The 15,885-nt window shown below is 38.5% G+C and overlaps 1 protein-coding gene across 4 annotated transcripts in view; it reads left to right on the forward strand.

The window, feature by feature from the left end:
* The window catches only part of diaph2 (diaphanous-related formin 2), a 615,614-nt gene that overhangs the window by 476,535 nt on the left and 123,194 nt on the right, over positions 1-15,885 (forward strand). For all 4 annotated transcript variants that reach the window (XM_059977309.1, XM_059977314.1, XM_059977312.1 and 1 more), the window contains one exon: positions 14,238-14,373. In XM_059977309.1, the coding sequence (XP_059833292.1) occupies positions 14,238-14,373 (136 nt within the window). The remainder of the gene's footprint in view (positions 1-14,237; positions 14,374-15,885) is intronic.

The following is a 15,885-nucleotide window of genomic DNA, read 5'->3' on the forward strand; positions in this document are numbered from 1 at the left end:
ATGGCTTTTTAGAACAGCTTGTGGTCAAACCCACTAAGGAAAAGGCACATAATGTGCCGCACTTGTGAAAATGAGTGAAGAGTCAGAAAGCAAAGTTGATGCCCTAGGGCAAGGGTTGGCAACCCACGGCTCCGGAGCCGCATGCGGCTCTTTGATCTCTGTGCTGCGGCTCCCCGTAGTTTGTTAGTTTTTGAAATGTAATTCGAAATTTGAAGATTATGGTGATCTTGTACAATCTAAAAACATCGTGGCGACCCATTTCCTGGCACATCCGAACCGGCTCACAATTAGCCACCATTCTGGCTAAGGGAGATAGCCTACGGGGGTTTGTGAGTACGTGTCTTTTGGAGCATTCACGCCCATGGGGACGGGTTGAGGGAGGCTTTAAATCAAGGCTGTTTAGTTCGAATAAAGTTACCTTTGACTGCAGTGTCTTTATTTTAGCGCTGTGTGTAGCGCTACACCACTACAACGTATTTTTTATCGCTATTAATATACATCACCACTGCCAATGCTGACACCCACCAGTGCGCGCTTTCTTTTAATTCTTCGATCCAAGGTAGGCTACCTATGGACTAACCTTCAACCCAATGTCTTTTTTTCAGAGTTCAAAATGTTTTTGTTGCATGCAGAAATGTAATTTCGTTTTCTCTGCAGGAGTTCATCAATTTCATAAATGCAACACATTATAGTTTGTTTATACATAGCTTAAAGGCAAAAAAAAAACGTTGTATGCAGTGTTATTTCTTTTTAAATGTCAAACGGGTTTTGTGGCTCCCAGTGTTTTCTTTTCTGTGGGAAATGGGTCCATATTGGCTCTTTCAGTGGTAAAGGTTGCCGACCCCTGCCCTAGGGTTTTGGACAAGTACTTGCTGCTTTCTTAGAGAAAACTAATTGCCTGGATATTGCAGACTTAAGGATTTTAATATCAGGTGGGATGGGAGTGGTGGTTTTAAATCATCCGGCATCCAGCTGCTGTGATGTTGTTATACTAATCAGGCAACTAATCACATTAAAAACATTCAGACAAATCCAGCATTTGCAGTTTTTCTCCTTGAGCAATGTGCTTCAAACAGTATAATGATTTTATTCCCCAGAATACATCCCTACAAAATGGTGATCTGAAATAATTTATGAATTCAAATTGCATGATGAAATGTAAAGATTTGTGCAGCTTACATAGGTTTATTTTTGTTCCTTCTGACATAGGATGGCAGTAGATTTGCATGTTCTGAGGTGACTGATAGTGATTGTGGAAAAGCAAAGACTCTTCCATGTATGGGACAAGAGGTATTTGACAGGGCAGATGGATAGGTGATGCATTTCTTGCATCAGTCATACTGAGTTTTTGCAAACATCCTGCACATGGACTTTAGGGTGTTATTACCATACTTCTCTATTTTGAGTAGTTGTGGTCTAGCAGTTCTCAAAACTCAGTGAGGATGTTATATTTCTTTTCCCAAAGGAATCTTTGAATTTTCTTGTCTGCTTGATCATCTCTTTCCAGAACAGGGCTCGGAATAGCATGCCTGTTTTAGGAGTCTTGTTAGGACATGTGAATGAAGTGGCTTACCCAGTGCAGCTAAGTGAGTGTGCCTAGGTCGTCAGCACTAGGAATGTTGACCTCGGAGAAGTAAAAGATACTTGTTTGTGTATCCTTCCAGTGCATTTGTCAGAATCTGTTGTGATAGCATTAGTGGTATCTTTCTGATACCCTGCAGATAATTCAGGACTTAAAAACATGTATGAGAGAAAGGCCAGTGCTGCATTATAGGCATGAGCTTGACAGCAGTTCCATCCTATTTAATGTTGGTGGTCCTAGTTAGGCATCAACCAATGTCATTTGTGTTTGATGAACCAGACTGCATTGTGTCCTTGTGAAAATTGAATAAACTTGAATAAAGCACTTAAATAATGGAGTTTAATCTGGACCAATGTGAGTTGTTGCATTTTGAGTGATTCAATGCAAGAAGAAAGTATATAGCAAATGGCAAGACCTTGAGGAGGATTGATGCAAAGAAGGCTCTTGGGGTTTCAAGCCTATGGTTTCCTGAAAGTGTCAATACAAATAGACAGGGTGGTAAGAAGGCGTGTACCACTTGCTTTCATAATTTTGGCTGTTGAGTATAAAAGTTGGGAAGTCATATTGAAGTGGAATAAAACTTTAGTTAAGCAATACTTGGAGTATTGTTTGCAGTTCTGATCACAGTGTTACCAGATGAAAGCTTTGAAAGAAGATGCAGAATAAATTCACCAGGATGCAGATGCTGGAAATCCAAAGCAAATGCTCATAAAATACTGAAGTAACTCAGCAGAACAGGCAGCATCTATGGAAAGGGTAATCCGTCAATGTTTCAGGCTGAGGCTACTTTTCAGGACTGATGTTTCCTGAACTAGAGAGTATTATCTATAAAGTACCACTGAACAAGTTGGCATTGTTTTCTCTGGAGTGTCTGTGACCTGATAGAAATACTGTATATGAAAATAAGTGGTATTGCCAAGGTGGATGGTCTTTTTCCCAGAATGGAAATATCAAATAGAAGAATTCATAGCTTTTGGGTGAGAGGGGAAAAGTTTAAAGGAGATTTGCAAGGCAAGCTTTTTTTTTTGACAGGTTCCTGGATCAAGGTTGGCCAAAAGAGTCTGTTTTGTGCTATATTATTCTGTGTTTTATAATTAACTTCAGGAGCAGAGAAATCCTTACCACATGCAGCAAATGGAATATTAGTTTAAAAATATATGTAAATCATTACCTTTGTGAGGGGATCTATCTTAATTTATATTTTTCTTAATGCAAGATAGTGGAAGTACAACCAAAACAAGTTCCTTTATCAATTATATTACTAGCAAATGTAGACTTCTTTCCACGGAAAGGAAGAAAGATGTTAATTATGGGGATTTTTTTTTAACTGGCTTGATATTTAAGCTTTTTATTATTTGTTAAATCCTGAATAACCTCTCAAATATAGAAAATTTAATCTCACAAGTATACACATTTTCTTACCATTTAAGCACCCTTTGAAGGCAGTAAATTATTTTTTTCTTTATACTCAAGGCTTAAGAATTTCTACTCTTATAGTCACAAATTCAGAATAGATCATTTACTTTTGTTCAATCTCTTGACTTTACATTAGATTAACTTCTCTTTCCTACTGTTGTACACAGCCACACTTTCTAATGCCAGCTATACCTTTCTGTAATAATTTGTGAAGTAGTATATGTTTCAATAAACAGTGAAAAAATACAACACACGGGATTTCTTTATAATCTGCTTTCATTTTTCCTGGGAGATTAGAGATGGATTAAAACAATTGTTCCAGCAAGTGGACCTGATGCATAACTGGAGACTATGAAAAGGAAGATATAGGGGGCCATGTTTGCAGTTAAATCAATACGGTTATGGATTTAAAATAGTTTTAGAACTATTGGTGAAGCCTGTTGAAGTAAAGTAAGATCAGAAACTTAGATGAAAATGAACTAAACAATCAAGCATAGATTAGTCAGAAAAGATGAAAAAATAAGTTATATATGTTTAAATTGTCTGGATAAAGCTGTGGAAAAGTACACAATTGCTTATACCTTCCTGCCATTTTTGAGGCTCCTGATGAACAAATCAGCCATTAATCATTTCCAAAGTTAAACTGTCCTATTCTTTGTCAAGTCACTATGTAACCACAGGACTTAAGAAAATTACTAACAGCAGTCTAAGCTATACCCTCCTTTCTTCCCTGCTTATTGAGTTATTGAAACTATCAGAGTTTTTGAATTATAAATACAAGAGATTCTGTAAATGTTGGAAATCTTGAGCAACACCCACAAAGAACTGGAGAAAATCAGAAAGTCAGACAGCATCTATGGAGGGGAATGAAGAGTTGACATTTTGGACTGAGACCCATAATCAGAGCTGAATGTTCCCTTTGAATTGTCTTTGACATTCAGAAACATGTAATAATCTAAATAACAATAAAAAGTTAAATAAAACAAACACTTAAATATCTGAATAATAGCACATTAAAAACTTAACTAAACTCTAGGGTAACTGCATTAGGATAATTGATAAAAGCATAAGAGGGGAAATGAGAAAAATGTTTTTCTCTCAGTGTATGGTCAGTAAGGGCTTAGAACTCATTGAAAAGGCGATAGAGGCAGAAATCCCAGTACATTTAACCAGTGTTTGTATGTGTACTTGAATGCACATAGACCTATTGCTAAAGTGTGTGATTTGGCTGGAATTCTTTTTCAATGACCTGTGTGGACATGATGGACTGGAAGGCCATCTATGTTGTTCATTTTCTATGATTCCAAGTATTTTAAAAAATATATCAATTAGTTGTTCCCTTTACTGCTTTCTGCTACTTCTCTTTATCCAAACGATGAACAGTGATGTCCTGTGCCAGGTTCAACTTGGTGCAACTTGTGTGAGTCTATTGCACAAATGTGCTCTCCATGAACAAGCTTAGAACTTCCATGTTCATGCCCTCACAAAAACAAGTACTGAATTTACATCCACTTCCCAGTAAAATCCAAGATTTAGAGATAAAGCTGTTCAAATGTTTTTTAATGTAAGGCAATACAAACTGAAACTTAAATTTGCCAAAGCGAAGTTACTTGCTTTGTTTCTACTGTCAAAATGAATCCAAACTCTGGTTGGAGGAACAACACCTTATATACCGGCTGGGTAGCCTCCAACCTGATGGCATGAACATTGACTTCTCTAACTTCCGTTAAAGCCCCTCCTCCCCTTCTTACCCCATCCCTGACATATTTAGTTGTTTGTTTTTTTTCTCTCTCTGCCCATCACTCTGCCTGTTCTCCATCTCCCTCTGGTGTTTCCCGCCCCCCCCTTGTTTCTCCCGAGGCCTCCCGTCCCATGATCCTTTCCCTTCTCCAGCTCTGTATCACTTTCGCCAATCACCTTTCCAGCTCTTGGCTTCATCTCACCCCCTCCGGTCTTCTCCTATCATTTTGCATTTCCCCCTCCCCCCACTACTTTCAAATCTCTTACTATCTTTCCTTTCAGTTAGCCCTGACGAAGAGTCTCAGCCCAAAACGTTGAAATGCTTCTCCTTATAGATGCTGCCTGGCCTGCTGTGTTCCACCAGCATTTTGTGTGTGTTTCTTGCTTTGTGTTTATGGTAAAATTTTCTTTGTGAGATTTTTCGAATAGCGTCTAATCAATCAAAGTAAATTGGAATAACCCAGTCATTTGAAGTCAGAGTTCATCAATGTGATGTATCTGTCCTTACAATTGGGAATCAAGTAAGTCACATTGGCTCATTTTAACCTGCCGTTTGTTAATCTCCTCAGCAATATATAATCACATTCATGACAGTGCAGAAGGACAATATATACAGAATGCACAGAATGATTTTTAGTGTGTTTCAGGATTTAGAAATACCAAAAACAAGGGTAAAAATAAAAAGGACACATTTTAAGAATTTGATTTGGAATAACTGTATATCAATGAGAATAAATGAGCCATCTTTAAAACATAATGTTATGCTTGCATGGTAGAATATATTAACACCACAATTTGCCATAAATTAATGAATTTCAAATGAGGGTGAAATATTGATTCTAAAAATCCAGTAGAGGAAAGCAATCTGCCAGAATGAATATACACTTTTGTAATAAACTCATGCTGGATATTAAGAGGATGGAACTGAAACCTCGAGAAAGCAGAGCTCTAGAACAAAGCTAAACAGGAAATGCTTCATTACTCAACAGCAGGAATACTGTTTTGCAATTCAAGTCAATGACAAATGAAAACAGTGCAAGTATAGTGGTTAAATTCACTGATGATACAAAAGTTGTAGTCCATAATAAAACTCCAAAGGGATATGGATAGGTTAAGTGAATGTGCAAAGGTTTGGCAAGGAGTATAGTTGAGAGAAAGTGTAAAATTTCCCATTTGCAGATAACATTAAGAATGCTTAAATAATCTATCTCTGATGAGGTCCATGTAGCAAGTTTATTTAACATGCCAAAACTAATGGAAAAGAACACTGGCAGGGATAATGGCAGAGCAGCAATGGCTGGAATTTCTGGAAGCAATTCAGAAAACACAGGATATATACATCCCAAAGAGGAAGAAGTATTGTACAGGCAAGATGACAGAGTCATGGCTAACAAGGGAAGTTAAAGCCAACATAAGAGCCAAAGAGAGGCCATATAATAGAGCAAAAAATAGTGAGAAGTTACAGGATTGTGAAGCTTTTAAATACCACCAAAAGGCAACTAAGAAGTAAATAAGGTAAAAATGGAATAGGAAAGTAATCTAGCCAATAATATTAAAGAGAATACCAAACGTTTCTTCAGATACATAAAGTGAAAAAGAGACCACTGGAAAATCATGCTGGAGAGATAGTAATGGGGACAAGGAAATGGCTGCTGAACTGAATAGGTATTTTGCATCAGCCTTCACTTTGGAAGACTCTAGCAGATTGGTGGAAGCTGTCAGGGGTCATGAAGTGTGTGAAATTACTATTACTAGAGAGAAGGTTCTTGGGAAATTGAAAGGTCTAAAGACAGATAAGTCACGTGAACCAGGTGGTACACACACCAGGGTTCTGAAAGAGGTGGCTGAACAGATGGTGGAAGCATTAGTAATGATCTTTTAAGAATCACTAGATTCTGGAATGGTTCCAGAAGACTGGAAAATTGCGGACGTCACCCTACCCTTCAAGAAGGAAGAGAAGCAGAAGAAAAGAAATTAGAAGCCAGTTAGTCTGACTTAAGTGGTTGGAAAGATGTTGGAGACTATTGTTAAGGATATGGTTTCAGGTTATTTCAAGGCACATGATAAGTAGGCCATAATCAGCATGATTTTCTTAAGGGAAAATCTTGCATGATTAATTTTTTGCAATTCTTTAAAGAAATTGCAAGCAGGATTGACAAAGGAGAATCAATGGATGTTGTGCACTTTGATTTTCAGAGAGCCTTTGACAAGGTGCAACACAGGAGTCTGCTTAACAAGTTAAGAACCCATGGTATTACAGGAAAGTTACTTGCATGGATAGAGTATTGGCTGATTGGCAGGAGTTCAAGAGAGGGAATAAAATGAACTTTTTCTGGTTGGCTGTGATGACTAGTCATGTTCCACAGGGAATACCAAACGTGTTAGGATAAATTCTTTTCATGTTAAATGTCAATGATTGGGATGATGGAATTGATGGCTTTGTTACAAAGTTTGCAGATGATACAAAAATAGGTGGAGGGACAGGTATTTTTGAGAAAGTGGAGAGGCTATAGAAGGACTTAGAGTAGGAGAATGGACATAGAAGTAGCCGATAGAACACAGGAGTGTATGGTGTTACACTTTGGTAGAAGAAATGAAAAGATTGATTATTTTCTAAATACAAAGAAAGTACAAAAATCTGAGGTGCAAAGGGATTTGGGAGACCTAATACAGGATTCCCTAAAGGATAATTTGCAGGTTGAGTCTGTGGTGAGGAAGGCAAATGCAATGTTAGCATTAATTTCATGAGGACTAGAATGTAAAAGCAAGGATGTAATGTTGAAACTTTATAAAGCACTGGTTAGGCCTCACTTGGAGAATTATGTGCAGTTTTGGGCCCCTTAGAAAGGTTGTGCTGAAACTGGATAGGGTTCAAAGGAGGTTCACAAAACTGATTCCAGGGTGAAGGGTTTGTCATATGAAGAGTATTTGGTGGTTCTGGGTCTGAGTTCACTGGAATTTAGAAGACTAAGGTGTGACCTAATTGAAATCTTTTAAATCGTGAAAGGTCTTGATAGAGGATACGGAGATGATGTTTCCTAAAGTGGAAGTGTCTAAGACTGGAAGATACAGCCTTAAAATAGAGGGGTGTCCTTTTAAAACAGAAATGTGGATGAATTTCTTTAGCCAGAGAGTGGCGACTAAGTGGAATTTGTTGCTATTGGCAGCTGTTGAGGCGAAGCCTCTATATATTAAATGCAGAGGTTAAAATACTTGATTGCTTAGGGCATGAATAGACATAGGAAGTAAGAGATTGGGGCTGAGAGGGAAAATGGATCAGCCATATTGAAACAGTGGAGCAGGCAATGGGCCAAATGGCCTAATTTTGCTCCTATATCTTATGGTCTAAATAACTCACCAATCTTGGTGCAGAGAGGGCATGAATGGTGATGCTCTGTCCCTTACAGCCATATGCTCTCCCCCCCCCCACCCCAGCCTGGGCCCATGAAATCCCATGACCAGATCTCATCTCTCAGGTATTTCTGGAATTAGCCTCATTTTGTGTTATCAGTGTTACTGCTGTTAAGCTGACACTTTTGCCCTCTGCTGAGGCATTAAGTGCAATTGAAGGTGTCTTAGAATGGATCCATTGTTTCTTATCACACTACAGCCAGCTGGGCCTGTCTCAGCTACTGCCAATTTATTACTGTAGAGACTGTGGGTCTTAGCACAGCAAGTTAGTTTTCCAATTTATTGCTGTTGCTCAGTGAAACTGAGAGGATGTTACAGTGGGGGTATTCTCCCTTATCTCATGCAGCTGTCAGGTTTGGTACCAGTCTGCAGCAAGTTCTAACTTTAATTTTAGCAGGCCAAAACATTTTCTTTAATATTCAAGCTAAATGTAACCCTTGATTGTCCAGGAAACTGGGAAAAAGATGGTGGAAGTATGAAATAAAAACAGAAAATACTGGAATTTTTCAGCAGAGCAGGTCAGGTCACTTCTGTGCAAAGACAAACAGAGCTAACTTCTCAGGTCACAGATCTTCAGGAACAGAAGAAACTTGCCAAACTGCATTAAGGCTACGTCCATACTAGACCAGATAAATCCGTAACTGAAGCTTTTTTTCTTCGTTTTGACCCTCCATCCACACTGAAATGGCATTTCTGTCCCCTGAAAACAGAGATTTTCAGAAACACTCTCCAGAGTGAATAAATCTGAAAACGCCTAATATCTGGCATAGTGTGGACAGGGTAACTGGCTATTTTTAAAACCGTTATCATGACATGCCGGAACAAATGGGTGCGGCAGCAGGGCATTTCATTGTTTTCTTGAACGCAGCCTCCAACACCACAACAATATCTGACAATAGATGTGTAACAGCCTAATGTAACATTGTATGGAAGTACAAGGTAACACTGATGAAGACATGTTTTATACATTTAACAAGGTGCTTTATTAATGCATTGCTTGTGCTGACATTCAATAGATGCAATTGTCACTTTAGCCCATTAGCTCATTTTATTGCACATGTTAAATACAGCAAAAAAAATACACAAAGACATGGAAAAAGTAAAGGTAAACAAATGAGGTAACAGCAAATTTCACTTTTGCCCAGTAACAAGCCTTGTTGCATTTAGTTGTAGCTGTCATCCCTTTCATCGATGAAGAGACTATGGCTGTAGGAAATGTTTCTGAACAAACGCTCACCAAGTCTTTCATTTGGCAATTTCTTTTTAAGTTTTTCAGGTCTGTAACTGGACAAACGTGCACCGAGTATACCGCTTCCTCTTTGCTTGTTTTCTGTGTGTTCTGTTGTCCAGTAGGAGGAGATTCGCCCAAATATCCGTTTTAATGTGGAGAGAAGTATCTTTAAAAATGCCTAGTGTGGACAACCTGTCATTTTTACGCGAAACCGGCTTTTTCAAAATTATCTTGTCTAGTGTGGACATAGCCTGAGTGGTGGTGAGGACGCAGTTTCTCTGCTAGAGTAAAACTGGGGTAACTTTGTAAATATGCTTATTTGATCAATGAGTGAATGAGAACAGATAGAGTGTGAAAACAGACAAAAGGATGCAGGAGTGCTAATTGCAGAACAGGAAGACATGGTCAGCAGTTTAAGCAGATGAAACAAAAACAGCAAAGAAGCTAAGCCAACATTAGTATTTGTCATTGGAGGACATGCCCAGCCTGACTCATTCATATGCTTGTATGTTCAACCAAAACGTGAAGCTAAAAAATTAATAATTACTTACATTAATAAAGGTCTGCAAGTGTCTGGAATCTTTTTTTAAATTACAGATCTAAGACATTCTGTATGTCAGAGGAATTCAGCATCATGATGCCTTTCCTTTGTATGTGTTCTGCTGAAATTTGGGTAACCTTGGTTCTGGAATGTATTTAATACAGGTTTAACAATTCCTTTTGGCTCTAAGGATTATCTTTATTCCCACTGAGAAGTTAATTAGAGAGGCATGCAATGTTGTAGCAAGGGATTGCTGAAAGCACTCAGGCAATGTCAGTGGTCTTCACTGCAAGACTTACCATTTTGGCAAGAGTGAGCATATAAAAGGGAGAAAATTCCTGTAGCACCTGAATTTGAGGAGCCATGCCATTGCCCCTACTAATTAATGCAGCCAAAAGTTTAGTTTATGTCAAGAAACAATGCCACTCACTCCATTTTTGTTGAATACTGTGTGCCACTGGAAAGACTTCTTGCTGTGATTCTGGTTGCAGCTCTTTAAGAACGGGGATGAGGTATTTAGGAGGACTGTGGCACTGATTTTCCCTATGGCAAGTAACTAGGATTCTGCCCTGTAATCATCACAGTTGGATTTATTTGTTTACTTGAAGGTGGTCATGATTCTATCGTCAAACAGTACAGCACAGAAACAGGCAGTTTAGCCCATGGTGTTATGCCTAACCAACTGAGCTAGTAAATAAATGCCTAACTAATCTAATCCTTTCTACCTATAGAAAATACATTCTCTGCATAATCATGTAACTATCTAAAACCCTCTTGAATATCTCTATGGTATTTTCCTTCAGTGTACCACACCTGGCAGGACCTTCTGGCACTTTCCATACTATCTGTGAAAAAAACTTGTACCATCCATTTCCTTTGAGCTTAGCCTGCTCATCTTAAAAGCATGCCTTCTGGTAATAGACAGACAATACTTCTTTCCATAGATGCTGCCTGGCCTGCTGAGTTCTTTCAGCATTTTGTGTGTGTTGCTTGGATTTCCAGCAACTGCAGATTTTCTCTTGTTTGTGCTTAGACATTTCAACCCTGGGGAAAATATACTGGTTGTCTTCTGTATGGCAATATATAATGTCCTCTGGGATATCCTGCTCTTTCCAGGTGAGTATGAGGAAGGTGTGATTTTGTGTCCAATGCTCTTCGCCATTAGGTTTTAGGACTTTCCTGTGCATTACCAAATTACCTGAAACAAATTGATTTGCCCAATGCTTCAGTATCAGGATTATTGATGTAGATTCTGGTTTATGTGAATGACCTGGATTTACAAAGAGTGCAGATAATAAAATAGTGAAGTCTGCAAATAGTTTTAAAAAACTAGGAAGATTAGTAGAATTTGTATAAAGATCTTACAGAATATGTAAAGATTGGTGAAGAAAAGTTAAAACAGACATTGTTTAACGAGTATAAGGAGGAAAATTGGCAACGAAAAGAAGGAAAATCATGCTCTCTATGGATGATTGAAATGTCATGGACAATGAAGCTCCAGTAGATACTGTCATTAATTCCTAAACTCAGTGTTTTATCAAAAAGTGGATATCCAGCAATTGAAATGGCAGCAAGAGGGAAAGTCTTGAAACCATAGATTAAATCAGCCATGACCTTGGGGAGGAGAGTAGGGAGTCTACATTGTATTTATATGTTTTTATAGTGTTGATGCGTGGCCAAGTGGTTAAGGCATTCGTCTAGTTCTATGAAGGTCGCTAGTTCAAGCTTTGGTTGAGGCTTGTGTGTGTTTCTTTGAGCAAGGCACTTAACCACACATTGCTCTGTGATGACACCGGTGCCAAGCTGTATGGGTCCTAATGCTCCCCCTGGACAACATTGGTGGCGTGGAAAGGGGAGACTTGCAGCTTGGGCAACTGCCGGCCTTCCATTAAAAAAAAACCTTGCCCAGTCTTGCGCCCTGGAAACCTTACATGGTCTGTCGAGACTAACGGAGGCCTACATGTACTTATAAAGCCATTATGACACATTGACCCAAGCATGCATGTTTAATTCACAGAATGTAAAGCTAAACTATGTAGAGTACTGTAATAGAGTTATGGCAAAATAATGAAAACCTTGATATCTTGCATTCTGAAAGGAAATTTAAGAGGAAATTCCAGAGAATTACTTCAAATTGTAAAGATCAAGACAATAAAATAATAGATTCCAGTGATTGAAAGGCTGCTTTAATGTAACTGCAAAGAAAAACTGAGTATGTTTTAAAACTGCAATAAAAATCAAAAAGCTAGAAATGCTCAATAGGACGAGCAACACCTGTGGAATGTAAAATTTGGTTAATGTTTCAAGTTAACAACCTTTACTTAATTCATGTGGAAGGTCATCTATTTTTTCACCAGTGTAGTAAAGAAGAAATACTTGGAGAAATACGTATTTTGTTTACTCTAGATGATGTCATATTTCATGAGAATTATTGGAGCCGTACTCATCCGGGCAAGTGGCATACATTTCACCATTATGCTTCTGTCTTATATCTTCTGGATGTTGGAAAAGCTCTGTGATGTCAGGATGTGTTTTAATGTAACAATTTGAATATTTTTTATTATTTTTATTTTTGTTTTGCAAATATTACTGATTCTGCTAGTGTCACTGGTCTCTCAATTCCTCCTGAAATCTTCCAAGGAAGCAACAACTGCTTGCAATCCTCATCTCAGTGCCAGCACTGTAAAGAAAATGCTGAATGAAGAGCATTGCATCTTGGGCTGTTTTTTTAATCTGCATTTTGCCACATCGTTATTTTCCTGATTTATATCCAAGGTTGCCATCTACTGAATTTTTGAATTTATTCAGTCACTTTGACTTAGATTTCCTGTTTTTTAAAGTCACTTACAAATTGTGCCTTCACATTTTGCATCACTTTTCCTGAAGTTTTGGGCAAGGCTTAAAGATTTTCAAAGTTGAAGTTAAATAATTATTTAAACTTCTAAATATATTTGAATTGTATGAAACCAGTTTCAATTAATGCAAATATGTTCAGGCACCACTTGGTATTCACAGTTCTGAAGTATGTCTTTTATATGTCAACAGCTTTTCAATTCCACTGGTTGTTAATGAATTGTCCTCCCCAATTTTGACATTCTTTTACACTGAAGAGTATGTGAGATAACACCTCTTCTGGATTTGATGCATCTTCTTACAGTACATTTTAAGTAGTTACTTGCAACTGCTGCTATGGCGTGTAAGATTCATGTTCATAACACTTCAAAATTTGGCTGTGGTTATTTCTCAGTGCTTCCCTGTAACTGACTTAAGAAACTATTTATACTACAAAGACTGTTTTGTTTGCAAATCAGAATCAGGTTTATTATCACCGGCATGTGACGTGAAATTTGTTAACTTAGCAGCAGCAGTTCAATGCAATTCATAATCTAGCAGAGAGAGAGAAAAAAGTAATAAGAAAATTAAATAAAATAAAATAAAACATAATAAATAAACAAGTACATCAATTATGTATATTGAACAGATTATTTAAAAATATGCAAAAACAGAAATACTGTGTATTTTAAAGAGTGAGGTACTGTCCAAAGCTTCAAAGTCCATTCTGATATCGAATCTCAGAGGGGAAGAAGCTGTTCCTGAATCACTGAGTGTGTGCCTTCAGGCTTCTGTATCTCCTACCTGATGGTAACAGTGAGAAAAGGGCATGCCCTGGGTGCTGGAGGTCTTTAATAATGGACGCTGCCTTTCTGAGACACTACTCCCTAAAGATGTCCTGGGTACTTTGTAGGCTGGTGTCCAAGATAGAGCTAACTAGATATACAACCTCCTGCAGCTTCTTTCGGTCCTGTACAGTAGTCCCTCCATACCAGACAGTAATGCAGCCTGTCAATGCTTTCCACAGTACAACTGTAGAAGTTTTTGAGTATATTTGTTGACATGCCAATCTCTTCAAACTGGTAATAAAGTATAGCCGCTGTCTTGCCTTCTTTATGACTACATCAGTGTGTTGGGACCAGGTTAGATCCTCAGAGATCTTGACACCCAGGAACTTGAAGCTGCTCACTCACTCTACTTCTGAACGTCATATATTTGATGTTTAAATCTGATAGTTTGTTTTGGTTGCATTTTCATATGATACATATCATTGACTTGCTTGAGACTGGCCCAAGATGGTAATGGTACATTCCAGAGCTTGCCTGATATCAAAGCCTTTCTCTCTAAGATTGCTATTTTCACGACTGGGTACACCATGTAACTTATGACCATCCCCATTTGTTAAACTGAAGAATCAACAACTGTGTTTCCTTTCTCATACATTATTAGTAACAGATTTCTCTTATATTCTTCTTTCTAAAAAGGAAGCATTGAAAGAAAACATTAAGAAGAGGGAAACAGAAGAAAAGATCAAGCGAGCAAAGCTGGCTAAGGAGAAAGCAGAGAGAGAGAAGTTGGAAAGGCAGCAGAAGAAGAAACAATTAATTGATATGAACAAAGGTATTTCTTTAGTGATAATAATTATCTCTATTAGCACACTATATTTGGAGCAGCAAATAGCAGAAATTGCTGATGTCCCATTGGTCATAGCGTATTATGCTTGCATCACCGAATCCTGGAATTTTCCACTTTATGTACCTAGTCAGCCATTATCACTTCACTAAACATGACAAAACTTATTCTTTGTCTGCCACTGGGGCATGGTTGCAGCATCTTGAGCTTCTGAGATGTATTCACTAACAGGCTGTGCTCAAATCTTTAGTTATAATAGAGTACATCTACAGATGAATTGGAGCTTGTGACCAGAATTTAGTATTTCTTTTCAGTTCCCTACTTTTTTTAAAAAGAATTGCCCAATTGTTGCATCAAATCTTGCTAAATGATAAGCCTAGACTTATATAAACACAAGAGATTCTGCAGATGCTGGAAATTCAGAGCAGCACACACAAAATGCTGAAGGAACTCAGCAGGTTAGCCACCATGTATGGAAATAAATAAACAGTTGATGTTTAGGAAAGTCTTCATCAGGAATGGAAAGAAAGGTAGAACATGCCAGAATAAGAAGGTGGGTGGAGGGGAAGGAAGACAAACTAGAAGGTGATAGATGAAGCCAGATGAGTGGGAGATGGGGATGAAATAAGAAACTAGAAGATAATAGGTGGAAAAGGCAAAGGACTAGAGAAGAAGGAATCTGATATCAGAGGAGAGTGGACTATGGGTGAAAGAGAAATTGAATGGGCATCAGGGGAGGTGATAGGCGGGTGAGGAGAAGAGGTAAGAGGTGAGACTGGGAAATAGAAGAACAGGGAAGTGGGGGGGGGGGAATTACCAAAAGTTGGAGATATCGAAGTTCATGTCCTCAGGTTGGAGGTTACCTAAACAAGATATGAGGTGTTGCTCCTCCAACCTGAGAGTGGCCTCATCGTGGCTGAAGAAGAGTCCATAGACCAACATGTTGAAATGGGGATCGGAGTTAATGTAGTTGGCTACCAGAAATTCTACCTTTTGCAGATGGAGCAAAGATGCTCGACAAACTGGTTCCCCAATCTACGTCAAGAATCACTGTTGTAGAAGAGGCCACGTCAGGAACACTAGGTACAGAAGATGATCCCAACATATTCACAGGCGAAGTGTTGCTTTTCGTGGAAGGACTATTTGGGGCCCCACATAGAGGTGAGGGAGGTGGTGAATAGCCATGTGTAGCACTTCAGCTGCTCAAGGGGTAAGTACCAAGAGAGAGATTAGTTCAGAAGGGATGAATGGACATGCAGGGAGCAATCCCTGCAGAAAGCAGTGTATAGGGGCATGGGATAAGTAAAGATGTGTTTGGTGTCAGCTCCTGTTGAAGATAGCGAAAGTTGCAGAGAATGATGTGTTGGATGTAGAGGATCATGGGGAGGTAGATGAAGACGGGAGAATATCTATCCCTTTTAAGCCATCATGAAGATGGTCTGTTTGCAGTTGTCCAAGAAACAGAGGAGATGTAGATGAGCATTGATGGCGAAGGAAGGG

This window comes from Hypanus sabinus, chromosome 8, assembly GCF_030144855.1.
Source record: "Hypanus sabinus isolate sHypSab1 chromosome 8, sHypSab1.hap1, whole genome shotgun sequence".
NCBI lineage: Eukaryota > Metazoa > Chordata > Chondrichthyes > Myliobatiformes > Dasyatidae > Hypanus > Hypanus sabinus.